A 15,172-nucleotide genomic window follows, 5' to 3' on the forward strand; every position below is an offset into this window, starting at 1 on the left:
TCTGCAACCACGAATTTTGCTACTCCATTCGGGTCTCATATAACATCCACGCACACCATCTTGCTATCTATTTCATTCATCTTTCTTTCCAATACCTCAAGTACCGACTATATCACCCCAAGTACCAACTACATCACCCCAAGAACCGACCACATCGCGACCATGGGACCCAACTCCACCGGTAGAAGACGTGTCAGGGACTCGGCATTTAGACATAGATCTGTATCCATATCTCTTACGCCTGCGGCGCAAGCTGAGATTCAAAACATGATGCGGCCTACGCAAAGCTCCAGCATGTCTATGAGCCCTTTGCAAACCTCGGCGCAAACACTTCCCCGTATACGAAGTCTTACAATCGACACTGACGAAACTTTGCCGCACTTTCCCAATGCACCGGTTCCTGATCCGATTGGTCCTGATGATTTACGAAGGACTGATGTGATACTCGCTCTCCATCGGCATCCAGTATGGAATGCTTTACAGGACCGCACGCGTCCTACCAGACAAGAACGCGCAAGTCGCAATCCAGGCGCGGTGGGGGATGGGCGATTTATTGAGAGCGCTAGGCGAGATGTCGATTATGCTCAGCCAAGGTATTGGTTCAGAGGCTCGGAAGCCATGCACGAACTATTTCGAAATCTCGACCTCGACCCAACAAAGAGCGAACTCAACGAGAGCGCACTCGAGCGACTTGCAGCAGCTAGCAAACCTTTTCAATGTCCGATCTGCTTCGAAACTGTGGCCAATCCTACTATCATCGTGCCGTGCGGCCATATCTTATGCCAGCCGTGCCTTGATCAGATGCGCAGGATTGCGTGCAGCGACAGAAAACGGATGCGATGTCACTTCTGTCGACAAGATTTGATCATGTCCACTGACTGGAAGTCTGTGCGTAACAAATATGGATTGGAAGAGGACAGTAGGGATGCTGTCAAGGCGGCTGCTGAAGACAGGCAAGACGCAGGGGAAGGAGGTAGCATAGTTGGTGGCATGTTATCGATGTTGAGAACGGCTGTGGATGAGAGGCTGGGGTAAAGCACAACGGTATCCCAAGGACGTAAGGGACGCGGATGGGTTGGGAAGAGAGGCGTGGCTTACATAAGGGTCTGAAGTAGGTGGAGCCGTCGGCGGTTGTGTTTCGGCTGCATGATCCTTGTCAAGCTTCCAGAAGCCGCTCCAGGGCCCATGCACCGTCACCACCGAGCGCGTGGAACTTTGGCTAGCCACGACATTCAAGTGACGCTTGACACAACCAATCTCCCCATTGCGCCTTCTGCCTGCTGTCTTTGATTGATGACTCGGAGCTTGATACCCGTCCACACGTCCTCCAGCATGCGATAGATGTGCCCCCCTGCCCACCCATGCCGCCGCCTATTCACCACCCCCGACCTGCGCCGCCATCATGTCTTCCCCCGATACCCCACGGAGATCGACCGAGAGCTTCGAGTTCCTGTCGCCGAACCCGCCGCAGGGCGCCTTCCCGTTCCCATCAGCGAACCATGACTGGACAAACAGGCCCAGCTCCACGGGCGGGCGCTACAAGCCGCGACGTGGCTCAACCGCGTCTTCGATACACTCGGTTGGGGGCGCACTCGACAGCGGCTTCAAGAGCACCATGGGCGCGGTGAGAGAGCAGAGCAACAATGCCATCTCCACGTTACTCACTCCTCCCATTATGCGAACTGGCATGGTGCCGCATACCACTGCCACGGTAACCGCAGGCCACCGCCCTCCATCCACCAAAGACATCCCGCCCGTGACTCTGACAAATGTACCCCACGTCGAGCCCTCCACCTTCAATCCATATCTGTCGCAAGTCGGCGGTTTGTACGACGCTTTTCAACGCGCAAAAGCCGAAGCCGAAGCAGAGGCCGCCCAGCCGGTAAGGAGAGGGTCGAAGAAGGAGGACGCGACTGAGTCACCAGCGGGGACACCTAATCTAGCAGGTACACCCTTCTCTTCCAACGGGCCACCGAAACCGAAGCGTCGAACGAGCGGATCCAAGCGCGCACTCCCAGCCATCACGCCGCTATCTACAATACCCAACATCTACTTCGACGAGAACTTCCACCTAGAAAACCCGCGAACCTTTGACGTAGTGAGCGAGCGATCCGAGGTGGTCAGGCCAGCGCGGACAGCAAGCAACGATGATTTTGGGGCAAACGGCTCTCTGGACGTCCCACAACCTCCCGGGCGGAAAGCTCTGGCCACGAATGCGATTCTACAAGAGAAGCTGTCGTGGTACATGGACACGGTGGAAGTGCACTTGATTTCGGCCATATCCACCGCATCGACATCCTTCTTCGCCGCGCTCGGCTCCCTCCGCGAGCTTCAGACGGAGGCATCAGATTCGGTCGCAAGGATAAAAGGTCTCAGGGAAGACTTGAAGAGGCTGGATGAGCAGATGGCAATAGGAGGCTTGAAGGTTGTCGAAATGAAGAGGCGGAGAGAGAATTTGAGGAGGCTGACAGACTCGGTCGACCAGTTACAGGCTGTCATAGTCGGACTCTCGCACTGCGACGAAGCCGTTGTCGACGGTGACCTTGAAACCGCCATGGCTCGAATAGAAGTTATTGAACGACTGATAACAGGCGCGCTGGACACGACTGATACTCAGAGTACCTCGTGGCTCGACTCTCGATTACCTCCGCAGTTGATCGATTTGCGTCACTTGAGAGCACTAGACGGAGTTTTCGAGAACATTACCGAGCTCAAGTTCCGTGTGGGCAGAGGCTTTGAAGTACGCTTTGTCGACACTCTGCTCACAGACCTGCGAGAGCACGTCAAGCGAGTTCCGGCCCATGATACCCTGGAACGATGGACAGCTGCGTCGCAAAAGGCACGCGGGGGCAACCAGAAACCGAAGACGACTTTACCAGCCTACATGACAACAGACGAAAAGCTACGAGCAGAGTTACGAGCTAGCCTGTACGGCCTGAGTGGAGCGCAATTCACCAACCAAGCTAGCGCAACGTTCAGGGAGGCTATGATCAAAGAGATGAAAGTCCTCATCCGGAAACATTTACCGAGCTCATCAGAAGACGATACTGGTTCCATGGCTTCTGTGTCTACAAGAGGCGGCCGGGGAACCAGTCAACAGGACAAGAATTCGATCCTTGCGCGAAATCTGCGCGCAATGGATCCTGAGGATGCCGAAGTCTTTTTCGCTAATATTTTCACCAACATTGGAGAGGCACTCCGCCGTCTAAGCACACTGATCAAGGTGCTTCTTGATGTCACAAGCGGCGTGACTACCCCTCCAGCCTCTGCTGGTGGGCTTCGGTCTCCTCCAAGGAGTCCGTATATGCACAGTATCGATGATTACGTAGGCAATAACGTGCCAGTGCCAAGCTCCAACGACCTGCAGATGGAACTTATGCAAGCTCTGGATATGTCAAGTTTGTTAGGCCAGGCTGTCGACGCAGCACAGACACAGATCACCAAGCTCCTCAAAGTCCGCTCAGAAGCTACAGCTAATCTCCCATTGGAACGCTTCCTACGGTACTTCAACATGTGTAGGCTCTTTGCGGATGAGTGTGAAGCTGTCTCAGGGCGTTCTGGCGCTGCACTGAAGGGTGTGGTGAACACCCACATCAACGACTTCGTCTCCAAATTTGCAGACTTTGAGAAGCAAGAACTGATAAAAGCAATGGACTCAGATCGTTGGGAACCGAAGGACTTTGACGCAAGCGATATCGAGGTCCTGGCACGGTTGTTGAAGGGTATGGAGAGCGATCCACCAAGCTGGGCCGAAACTGGTGACGTTCTTCGAGAGATCGAAAAGCCGACCACGAATGGCACTTCAGTACAAACAAATGGCGCATCCGAAGAGAAGCCCAAGGAAAAGAACAAAACCACTATACCCGCCGTTGTGGACGAGGAGAAGTACACTATCTCCGAATCATCAACGGTCGTCCTTCGGGGTATCGAGCGCTTCGAAATCCTGGTTTCCTCCATGCCGAGTATGACTTCCGAAGTCTCTTCCTCCCTTTGCGACTACATCAAGCTTTTCAACTCCCGACTTTGTCAACTGATTCTCGGCGCGGGCGCCATGCAGTCAGCTGGCTTGAAGAATATCAACACCAAACATCTCGCCATTGCTTCTCAGACACTTTCCTTCCTTGTCGCCATCCTACCTTATATCCGCGAGTGCTTCCGGCGTCGCACTGCATCAGCTTCCAACAAATCCTCAATCGGCGAGTTTGACAATGTCAAGCGCCTGTTGTACGACCAACAGAACCAAATCCACGAAAAGCTTACAGGCATCTTAGCTGGGAGGGCGAAGGTTCATATGCGCAGCCTCAAGAAAGTGGAATGGGATACTGAGGCTGAAGTCAATAAAGATGTCAGCCCCAGCATGGAGAGCTTGACCAAGGACACTGTGACCATGCATAAGGTGATTAACAAGTACTTGAGCGACATCCAGGTCCGCATGATTATGGGACCTGTGTTTGAGAGCTACAGAGAGGAGGTTGGTGGTGTCATCAAGGAGGCGGCAGTGAAGACGCCCGGTGGTAAAGCACGGTACGTAACCAAGTCAATTTGGGTGAATATATGATAGCTGACACCACTCAGATTGCTACGCGAGGCGAAGCTATTCGATGCGAAACTCGGGCCTATCGACGGTGCTGGCAACGTTGGTTCTCATCTCATCGGCCTCGTGGTCAGCAAAACAGTCGCGCAGCCCAAGGCGGAACCCAAGGTGGAGCCTCAAAAGGAAATCGAGGAGAAGAAGAGCGAAGAAACGGAGCAGAGCACAGAAGTGGAGGCCGAGAAAGCGAGCACAGAAGCAACTTGAAGTGAGATAGCATCCGAAATCAGCTTCCAGTCGCAGCTGCTACGAAATGACGCTTACGCTTCATTGGACTGCGTGACGGTCTCGCGATGGTCATCGCACGGTCCCGCTACAAGGAGAGAATGACTCTCCAATGGCCTGGCCACATCACCTCCGGACTTCGTGCACATTCGGCCCCAATGAGTACTATGATGGAAGTGGCCGGCGACTATACGCATCTTCACCCACATGTCACCTTTCATGTATCATCACCACCCAGCAAGGCGTTCTGGAGTAATAGAAGAAGAGCGGTCACTATGAGGCAAAGCGTCGTTGGATAGCGCTTGATATTGTGGGATGGGATGAGGAGATACTGTTGCTATACCATTCAAGAGTTATGATCTTTCAAGGCCCCCAAAGAAAATGCGGACTTTCTGTCCATACCTCGCCCGATGTGTGCCCACCCTCATTTCGTTTGTCATCTCCATTGGATGTACCCCTTTCCACAGTGGTCGCAGCGGCCTGCACATGCCTAATTGTTATCACCACTATGTCTCTTTCACCGCCGCCACCCAGAACCACCACCGTTTCATCTCTTTCAGAAGTCTTCCTCGCACGGTCATCCTGGCCACACGCACTGTGCGTCTCATCTTCATGTACTTCTACGCTCTTTCCTTCCAGCTTTCCTTCTTCGATGCTGGTATGTGAGTCTGTATGTAGCTCTGTTTCGGGCTCCAATTTGTTTGCTTTATCCTTGTCGCGTTCCTCGTAGTCGTGCACACGCGCTTGCAGAGCTAAATGCGCATTCATTTCCGTTTCTGAAATATCAAGTTTGACGTGTAGTGGTTTGTCTGACCAGTTTGTCGCGACTTTCCTGTTTGTGTAGCGTCGTGGCCGGGGAAACATCGATAGTTTTAGAAGGAGAAGACTTCAAAAGGAAAGAGGAAGAGGGGTCTTGAGAGACTTCAAGGGATACGAAGGTCACAGCTAATAACGTGTCACTCGAGTTGTATGTGACGTGTACATCACAATCACCAGCGCGCTTTTGTTGAATTGTTGTCAATTCTTCATATTGACAGACTGCCTGCCATATACTGTCCAAACGCACCATAGTACACTTCTTTGGAATAGAAGAGAGAAGACACATGCTAGTGTGACCGATAACCACACTGCCGGAAAGCAGTAGGGAGGACCTCGGTATCGAAATGCACACCTTCAATGCTGATCATATCTCGTCACCACATATGCTAGCCATACCTCAATCGAAACAGATGTAGCTCTTGGTACGCGGAACAAGTTGCCACTGATTGTATTCCGGTCCTTTGTTCCAGACGAGAGCGCCCTGGCATCCATCTTCTACAATACATGTCAGTTGCCTCCTTCCTAATTGGCTTCTAGCTTTGCAGCGCAGAAGATGCTGCAAGTGGAGAACGGATACACTTACTGTCAAAGTACATGCAAAAACCGCAGAAATAGTTGCCAACAATCGCCATAGTATAGCCCGGGTTCATGTTGGTACACACATTGGTCCCGTCTGTGCGCAACTCAGTGTAGAAGGGTTTGGAGTCGGGAGTGGTAGTGTACTGGCCGCAGAGCTTGTTCTTTGGGCCATCGGCGGCGGTCTGGACGGAGGAAGTGGAGTGGGACCGGGCGTACGCGACAGCAGCAGCGAGGTCGGCGTCGTAGGTTGCAGAGCCGGGGACGGGAATGGTGAGCGCAGAGTGCAGCTTGAAGTCCGCGGGTGCGGCAATGACGCACAGGGCGAAGACGCACGCGAGCAGGAGATTCATGAGATGCGTCTTGGATGTTTGGTAGTTGTTTCCTTGAATGACTTTGTTGCGCAATGAGTGGAAGGAGCTGGGGGGTGAGTATGGGAAAGACTTTACTACCTGGGAACAGGCGTGGTAAAAGAGCGCGCGGGAGTTAGTGCGCTAACTGTGACACAGGTCGAGGTGACTGTCCGAGCTTGGAATGAGCGATTGAAGAAAGGCTTGCTCCAATCGGAATGTGGATACAGGTGGGTGCTGATTAGCCTCAGCAGGGAAGTGGCGCGCAGATACCGTAGAATCACCGCATTATATTCAAGAGCCATAGGAGATAGTGACATATGACCTGATGTTTCCGGAATTCTAGACTAAACGAGTGACTAGAAAGTTGGTGAAAGAGAACAAAGACAAACAAAGAGAGACACCTCACGAACAGCCATGTACGTAGTTGGAGTGTTGGACCCAATCTACTACATCTCCATCCTCACCACGTACCATCTACTTTTGCACTTGCCGGAAGAATGACTTCTCTACGGCAAAGTCAGATAGGAAAGCACAGTGAAGGCCTTGCATCCGATCATGATGTTCCCTGGCCCAATGTCAATCCTGTTTCCAGGGGTCTGGTCCAAGTTGTCCGCAACTTGAGAGCAGGGCACATTCAAGACGCGAACTGGATGACGAAAAATTAGCACAACTATTGCGATATCTCCCAGTGAGGGGCGGGCTGGATAAAGCTGTGCTTTGACTTACTCCTCTTGTTCAGAGTGCTCTGATCGAAGAATACAGCAGGGTATGGCCCGATGGTCAAGTCCCGACATCCTGCCTTGCCAACAATATCGTTTTGCGTGAGGATCAACTCAGCTTGCGCTATATCATTGCCGTTGCTACCGCAACCGCCATCGTTATAGAAACGTGCACGCACGCTTCCAGACTGCCGTGGAGACAGTGTGCCAGGAGCGGCGCTAGCGGCGGCCGCAAGGAAGGCAACGATAGTGGTGAGCTGCATTTCGATGATGTTTTGGGTTCTTTTGTCTTGTAGTATTGAAAGTGTCTGAATGCGATTGCGATGGATGTAGTGGTAAAGGATGATGAATGCCAGAGCAGGCCTCCTTTATACCCATTTGGCGGTAGGATTTTCTCCGCTCTGCCTATACGCGGCATGCTCTATGGATCATCTCTTACCATATCTACTGAATCAACTCTCCAACAGTACAGTCTACTCGCCCTGGTCACGTCCAAATCTGTTGTCGTGAAGAGTTTGGTGAGGTCAGACGCATGATAGTAAGCCATCGCCCAAGATGATCGTTTCAGTAATGAAAATGATTCTGTATGGATCTGGATCGTTACTAAATGGGCCATAAGTTATGATAGTAGAGTTTTGATATGAGCTCGTGCTTCAAAAGCTCTTTCTCGTCGGTGTGTTGTTGCTGACGCCGTGATCTGTTTCCGGTCAGGACAGGGATGCGCAAATTCCCGAGGTCTTGCATGGCAGCATTGACGCGTTGCGAGAGCTCAAGAGGGAAATTGCGTTGGTTTCTAGTCAACTCGTGGCCTGATGATTCATCCTTAGCCTGCTGCTACGTCACTGCTACGTGTATACTAGCGCGACTGCCGTCTCTGTACCTACATAGTCCAATTGCTAGACTCTGACCCCGTGCTTACAAGACCTCCCAATGCGACTGCGCTTGAAGCGTTTCTGCGAAACTGCATATGTCGTGCCAGCAAACCCACGAGGTCTTCTACGAAAATGTATCTAAAGGCTGGCATCAGATTTCGCGTGCACGTAAGCTGCAACGGTAGATATTGTGAAGTATACACGGGGGCGTCCCACAAATCTTATATTCTGACTAAAGGAGCGACAAGAAGGCTATGAAAGAACACCCGCAAGACGAGACCGGAGTGTTGGACCCGACTCATCTCACATTTCTCCTTACACCACTCAACTTCTCCATCTTCGCGACTAGACCAGATACTTTAGACCTACTGTGATATTTTGACCTTTTCAGCAGATATAGAGCCAGTGTCATACGGCGGGATGCCATTTAGATGGTGATCCAGGACCGAATAGCCAAGTTCTTGCAGCTAGGAGCCTGGCCGGGAGCGATATCGACAAAGTTTCCGCTCGTGGCAGACGTGAGCTGAGAGCAGGGCAAATTAAAGAACCTCACTATTCACCTCATTAGCGAAGCTCTTATAGCCTCCTAGTTATCATCAAGTGTCACATACCAGTCCTGCTGAAGTTATTGATGTCAAAGCTGGTGCTTGCGAAAGGCCCAACAGTCAGATCCTGACATCCAGCCAGTCCCACAGTCTCGGACTGCAAGAAAACAGTGTCTTCAGCCCATGGGGTGGGACCGCAACCGTTGTCGCGGAAGAAGCGGGCGTAGACGCGGGGAGCACCTTCGAGCTGACGCTTCTCCTCTAGTTCGATGGGTGTCGCGCTTACGGCGATGGCAGTGGCGAACAGAGTGATGAGAGTGGTGAGCTGCATGTTGAAGTTTGGATATGCGGTCGCTGGGGGTATGAATGGATAGATGGATGTGGAAAGAGGGAGATGAGATGAGATGAGACGAGATGTCGTAGTGAGATGGAATGGAGAACGGTGTATGATACTTGCTTTATATGTCTCCATAATGTACTATCATCCAACAAAAGCAAGCCAAGCTGCTATTGCGTGTGGTGTCGCTCCACCAACTCTGGTATGAAGAGCGACACGGATCGTGCGGTTGGTGGCTGACATCGCCCAGTCGATATCGGTCGTCTGTAGAACACCTACCACCGTTACGAGGTTTTGATTGAGTGGCTAGAGCATTATAACCCTGCTCCATAGCCTTAGGGGCTACAAAACACGAACAATATTACGTTGGAGCCTGTTGGCGAGTGAGAGTATACGAGGAAGTGATGCAAAGGTCCCCATCCGTAGACTGCGACATGAGGCCAAATTCCAGGTACATACTACGTATTTTTGCTTCCTTTGATGCCAAGTTTGTAAGTCAGTGGTGCCGCTGACCCCGTGTTCCCGATTCCTGAGTCTCTCGCGGTCTTCACATTTTGTGAAATGACGTGGCTTTGCAAACATCCCGATTTGGTGCTTCGATGCGATCTTGCAGGTAAGCCGGTCGCGTGCATGCATGCACATTCACGTGCAGAGTGGCTGCATGAGTGGGTACGTTCCGCCTACCCGTGATCCCACGCAATCTTACACTCCTACCAACTCTTCATCGTGACTTCACGACGAAGACACTGAGAACGCAATCATCAACCAGCATATAAAAATACCATCATTGCGGTAGACACTGGATCGCTCCATATTCTATATTCTTATAAATGAGTGACTAGAAGAGGGTAGAAAATTCCTTAAAGGTCCTGAATGTGTTGTGGTGTGAGCCGGAGTATTGGACCCGACTCACACTACATCGCATTACTACATAACAAAGCCTTCCTCGATCTGTCCACCAACAGGCCCCTCGTGAGCTAGAGCATCTACAAGGTGACATAAGACTTGAGCGTCAGCGTCTGGCAACCAGCCACGAAGCCCGGCGCGATGTCAATGTGGCGTCCGCTGTCAACGCTAGTAAGTTGCTCGCAAGGAATGTCGTAAAAACGGACTACACGTCATCTGTTAGCTCCTGCGAACCCGGAATTCATTACGATGCGGCTAAAACATACTTGTCCTTGTAAGCATGGTCTCGTTGAAGTACGTGCTGGGGAAGTTGAACGAAGGGGGAAAGTTCATGCACGTGCTCAGGCCGGTGGCGGTGGTGTTTTGCAGTGGGACATAGTCATCGCCATAAGGCTGGCCGTCGCGGCCGCATTGAGTGTCGCGATAGACTAAGATGGGTATAGCGTCAATACGTGTCCGGTTTGTTCTGCGTCGCGTAGTGTTATCACTTACAGGTGGCGCGTACACGGGGAACTCCCTGACGAGCCTCGATGCCGGTGGCAGGCGCGGCACTGGCGGTCATAGCCGCAGTGGCAAGAAGGGAGGTGAGGATTGTAAGTTGCATCTTGGCGTTTGGGTACTGGAACAAGATAGTATGTTTGATCGAATGGATGTTCGACTGTAATGTTGTGATCTTTCTAGACAGCAGTCGAGTTCTGCTTTATAGCATAGGAGCCATGCATCCACACATTCTGATAGCCTCAGCACACTGTCTCGAACTTGCCTCCCGTTACGTATAACAAGCCTCTTTCTTTCCACCAGGTGTCACAGAAGCTCTAGGCTCGGAATCATCCCAGCCTTCCGAGTTGGTGGCGCATGCCTTTTCCGGCCATAGATGGTTCATGGCAGAAGACCTCGCTGATGCCTTCGCAAATGTAAGATAAGCTGCCAAGTGCTGAGTTTTGTCGACTTAACAATCCGATGTTGGCGGCAGCTGGCTGTATCGAGTTTGCAGACCTAAGAGCCATGAGTGCTGACATATGCCTATATAGCAAATTGTGCAATAAGTCGTATGTGAGCCCGTGCTAGGAGACTTGGCATTCAACGATGAGCTCTTTCTCTCCCTACTTTGCTGACGGTGTGGTCGATTCGCATGCTTGAATAGAGGTCAACACCGGCTCGTTTTGGGTAATCCCCACATCGTACGCGTTCGTGAGCGTACATCTCTGTGAAGGAGTGACACGGTTTCAAACATGCCACCTCAGTGCTGAGATGATGCCTTCTTCCGATATGTGTCAAGAGGCGGGGCATCCCAGTCGGCTAGCGCGTGAAGGCCAGATAGTTGGTCCCGTGAACAAGAGCAGAGTCTTCTGACGGGATCCACCAGTCCAGAACAATTGTAGGCGGTCAATGTTGGTGGTGACGAGTCACGCCCAAGCAGCATTTTAAATGTATCACTGCCGTTTACGCATACAGCCAGTGAGAGTACTTCGGTCGCCTTGTAGCGAGTCAGTGACGCGCCATCCGCTGTAAGCTGACGGATGGCGCTGCTGATCCCACAGACGACCAACAGCAGTCCATCAGCAGTGATCAGTGATGCGTGTGAGATGCGAACAAGGAGACGCGCAGAGGGCCCGTTCCACCGGTTGTTTTCCGCCAGAAGCTTTCCGAGCGAACATTCGCTTGCTTTGGCTGCTGGCGAGCGCTGTGTTTATTTTACACCCATGAAACGGGTTGTGGAGGAGCCTATGTAGAACTACGATTGGTCTTGAGTTTGATCATTTTCGTATAGTTGAGTTGCAGTCGAAGGTTGGTTCAAATTCGGTGCTAGAAGACGGCAATCTTCGGCAAGGGCTTATTTTTCATCTCCTGAAACGTCACCCGTCTACTCATGCCCGATTCAGTATATTCCGATCGGTTATTAGCATGCTGGAGATTTCCAAGCCTTTGGCTGACCATGTATCTTTCGGCTTCTGAATTGGAAGTACTTGAAGCCCGTACACGGTCCGCAGATCTCAATCGCCAAACCGGCACCGGTTTTCGAGTGACGACAATCGCCTCGAAAACGAAGCCAGGCTTCTGCTGAAAAGGAGATGTATAATCCGGGGCACTGCCTGAGCGGATGTGGTGTCTGCCAAGACCTCTGACACGTTCAGTGCCAGGTATGGGCGTTCCCTTTGTGATAGCATACGCGATCTCATCGGGACTGGCTATTTCGCTGTGATCAGGAACTCCAAAGGTGTGATCCCGGCTGTTGAAACCATTACAGCCACTTCGCGAAACAGTGCTCAGAGAGCTTAGACGACTTGGACGAGTGAGGGACATCGAGGAATGTGAGTATCGGATGCTATGACGAAGATCAAGATCGCGTGAATAATGGCGCGGGCGCGATGCATTTAGTGTGAAATCCGAGCCCTCTGGATGAACGGCGCGCCATGTAGATGCCGAATACCGGGCCTGCGTGAACAGAGGTCCGGAGTCGTATTTGCTTGCCGAACGCGACGAAAGAGGCGGGCGATTCAAGGCTCCACGGTTGGCAGAGGACTGTGATGCAGAAGGTAAAGTATTGAAAGAGGATTTACGATACGAGGCCATAAAAGCAGAGGGTATAGGTGGCGGAGCATGATGTGAAGTAAAGACTCTGGATCCTGCTGAGATTCTGCTGCTTTGTTCCATCGGGTTGGATGAGCTGCTCCTCCGTGTTGGCGTGACATGACGGCAGTAGGTGTGCTTCTCACACGTACATTTGCGATCTCCGGTGATCGTTGACCCATTGAAAGAGTGTGGCGGAAGCCATGCGTTTGCAGGTTCTCGGTAACCGTGCTTGAATAAATGAGCTTCGAAAGGACGGTTGACGATGGCGAGTACGCCAAACAGAACAAAAGACGCAACCCTGGTGAACTAGTCAGCTTTGGCGTCAAATTCACAGACTAGTTTAACATACAGCGAAATGGCGGCGAAAGTGGTCCCAACACGTCCACATAAGCAAGTGGAGCCAGATTCCCAGCTTTGAAGACCGGGTGCCTGTTGCAGACAAATAGGTCTCCTTGCGACGAGAACCATGTTCCATCCAGAGGTTAGTAACCAGAAAACACATAGCGAGATCACTAGACGGATGGCAACATAGGAAGTCTTCCTGACAGCAGACGTGTGTCGCCGTTGTTCTTCCCAAACCTTCTGCTTGAAAGAGAATACTGTGTGGACGCAGGTGTACGCAATTGTTGCGAGAGCCTGGGCGATTTAGTCACTGTTGGCCTTGATTGCAGGGTTCCAAGCACATACAGAAGTCAAGTTCAAGACCACTGGTATGATGTTCGTTGCATCCCACGGATCAGACACGATCTGATACAGTGAGGTGACCAAACAGATAAGAGCACTCCAGAACAGTGCGTTAAGCAAGAGCGTGATGAAAATGAGAGTGGGTTTTCGCCGCGAGGTTCTGGTGTTGGTTTGAATCGTTTTGGACTCGGGCTTGGCGGACGGCTGTTTAGGGCGACTGTTTCTGCTGTCTGATTTAGTCATCCGGAAATTGACGATCTGCAAGCGAGGCGAACGCAGAGTTGTTATCGTGAAAACATTTATTGAATGCTGAAAATGCCTAGTCAAGGCAATTTCTAGGTATGGAATGGCTTAATAAGAAGCAATGTCGACGATGGTTCTCAGGAAGATTCTTGGATAGAGCCTGTACGTCCCAAACATGCAGCGTCTCAGAGGCAGCGCTATGTGCGTTGAGCGGCTGTCCTGTTCCTGCTTTCCAGTTCTATCCTCAGTTTCGGTGTGTTCATCATAATGAGTAAAGCCTCGTGCACAACCAGACACTGAGGAGGTCGTTATTGGAATATGGAGGCTCCCTGGGTCCATGGCGCACTTGGGACAACCCGCTGTATGTCGCATCCCCGCAAGGCTTGCTTGCTCTGTTGCATTTCGCATTGTGAACAAGTCCGAGTCGATCGCGCAAGCGGTGTAGGGTGTTCGTTGTCGGGCAACACCCTCATTGCGTACGCAATGCATTCATGCAAGGGCGCTAATGAGGGATGGGTACCCCAGATAAGTTGCCGCACAGTAGCACCGGCAGTGCAAGCCAACAGCCGGGCTCCAGCAGGATTGCGACGAAGGCTAGTGCTTTCGTTACACGTGTACCGTCAGCTATGCAGCGGCGAAGATGATCATCGCTTCAACAATATCACGAACTGCGGGTATGTTGGTCCCTGGCGATCGACCAGTCCCTTCAGCACCAAAGGGTGTATGATGAACGGCGCTGATGTTTCGGCGCTAGGGCTCGGGAACGCGGCTTCCGTATGTGCCTGAGGTTGGCGCGGGTAGTTCTGCGTGCTCACAGGAACAAGAGCAGCACGAGGAGGAGAATGAGGACGAAGATAAGAACGCCGATGCAGCAACTGGACCATGTGTCTAGGGGGATAGGTCAGCAACGCCTGTCCAGCGATGGTCAAGTACCTTACCTTCGTTCTGCTTGATGACCCAGCCAACCTTCTTGAGGCCTGTCTGCAGCTTGCCACCCACCCTGTCTGCCACATTGTCGACGTCGGTGAGTAGTTCACCCTGCTCTTCAAGCTCTCGGCCCATGTCGTCGGCCTGTTGTCGGAGGTTGCCGACGGTACGGAAGACGCCATCGAGGGCTTCGTCCTGCTCATGCATCATCTCCATCTGTCTTTCCTGCTCAAATGCCGCGTAGTTGTCGTCGTCTTCGAAGGAATCTGGATCAGGTAGAACATCGCCATTGGCTGCGATCTTGCCTTTGTTCTTCGCGTGTTGGACCGTCTCTTGCAGTTCCTCGCGCATGTGCTCAATCTCGGAGCCGACATCCTTGACTAGTGTTCTGCGGCGCTCGACTTCGTCAATGTCAAGACCGAAGCGATAGGGGTCATGCTCCACAGCCTTGACGCTCTCCACTAGATCCTCGAGATCCTGGCTGAGGTCTTGGAGTGTCTGTTCAAGCTCACTGCGAGCTTCACGGAGCTCAGGACTGTTTGCCGACGATGCCGAGGATCGAATACGCAGATACGACTTGAATAGCGGGCGCGCGGTGTTGAGGGCGGAAAGCACGTCTCTGGGCCAAGTGTCAATGAAGATGCCTAAACGCGAACGGGGACGTCTTACGCCTGCACCTGGAGGAAAGGATCCTCGTCGGTCTGTGATGACATCATCCTGGGCTATGCGACGCGAATTGCACCTCCAGAATGTGGCCAGCAAGCAAGATGGGCGCGTAGAAGCTGGGGGTGAGGATGTTGG

At 52.1% G+C, this 15,172-nt stretch overlaps 5 protein-coding genes across 5 annotated transcripts; 1 reads left to right on the forward strand and 4 right to left on the reverse strand.

Moving 5' to 3' along the window:
- Positions 1 to 1,402: 1,402 nt before the first annotated feature.
- On the forward strand, positions 1,403 to 4,798 carry J4E86_000493 (uncharacterized protein; the record flags this gene model as incomplete). Its single annotated transcript, XM_051441067.1, has 2 exons — positions 1,403 to 4,524; positions 4,576 to 4,798. 2 exons carry the CDS (start codon positions 1,403 to 1,405, stop codon positions 4,796 to 4,798), a joined length of 3,345 nt encoding a protein of 1,114 aa, XP_051307238.1.
- A 1,234-nt stretch (positions 4,799 to 6,032) lies between these two features.
- Positions 6,033 to 7,546, reverse strand: J4E86_000494 (uncharacterized protein; the record flags this gene model as incomplete). Its single annotated transcript, XM_051441068.1, has 4 exons — positions 6,033 to 6,130; positions 6,219 to 6,663; positions 7,098 to 7,210; positions 7,291 to 7,546. The coding sequence occupies 4 exons, from the start codon at positions 7,544 to 7,546 to the stop codon at positions 6,033 to 6,035; spliced, it is 912 nt and encodes a 303-aa protein (XP_051307239.1).
- Positions 7,547 to 8,582: 1,036 nt separating this feature from the next.
- J4E86_000495 (uncharacterized protein) lies at positions 8,583 to 9,031 on the reverse strand (the record flags this gene model as incomplete). Its single annotated transcript, XM_051441069.1, has 2 exons — positions 8,583 to 8,707; positions 8,767 to 9,031. The coding sequence occupies 2 exons, from the start codon at positions 9,029 to 9,031 to the stop codon at positions 8,583 to 8,585; spliced, it is 390 nt and encodes a 129-aa protein (XP_051307240.1).
- A 992-nt stretch (positions 9,032 to 10,023) lies between these two features.
- Positions 10,024 to 10,547, reverse strand: J4E86_000496 (uncharacterized protein; the record flags this gene model as incomplete). Its single annotated transcript, XM_051441070.1, has 3 exons — positions 10,024 to 10,148; positions 10,210 to 10,371; positions 10,436 to 10,547. 3 exons carry the CDS (start codon positions 10,545 to 10,547, stop codon positions 10,024 to 10,026), a joined length of 399 nt encoding a protein of 132 aa, XP_051307241.1.
- Positions 10,548 to 14,255: 3,708 nt separating this feature from the next.
- Positions 14,256 to 15,087, reverse strand: J4E86_000497 (uncharacterized protein; the record flags this gene model as incomplete). Its single annotated transcript, XM_051441071.1, has 3 exons — positions 14,256 to 14,332; positions 14,383 to 14,990; positions 15,041 to 15,087. The coding sequence occupies 3 exons, from the start codon at positions 15,085 to 15,087 to the stop codon at positions 14,256 to 14,258; spliced, it is 732 nt and encodes a 243-aa protein (XP_051307242.1).
- Between the last annotated feature and the right edge of the window lie 85 nt (positions 15,088 to 15,172).

This window comes from Alternaria arbusti (assembly GCF_024043155.1).
Source record: "Alternaria arbusti strain BMP 1465 chromosome Unknown scaffold_1, whole genome shotgun sequence".
NCBI lineage: Eukaryota > Fungi > Ascomycota > Dothideomycetes > Pleosporales > Pleosporaceae > Alternaria > Alternaria arbusti.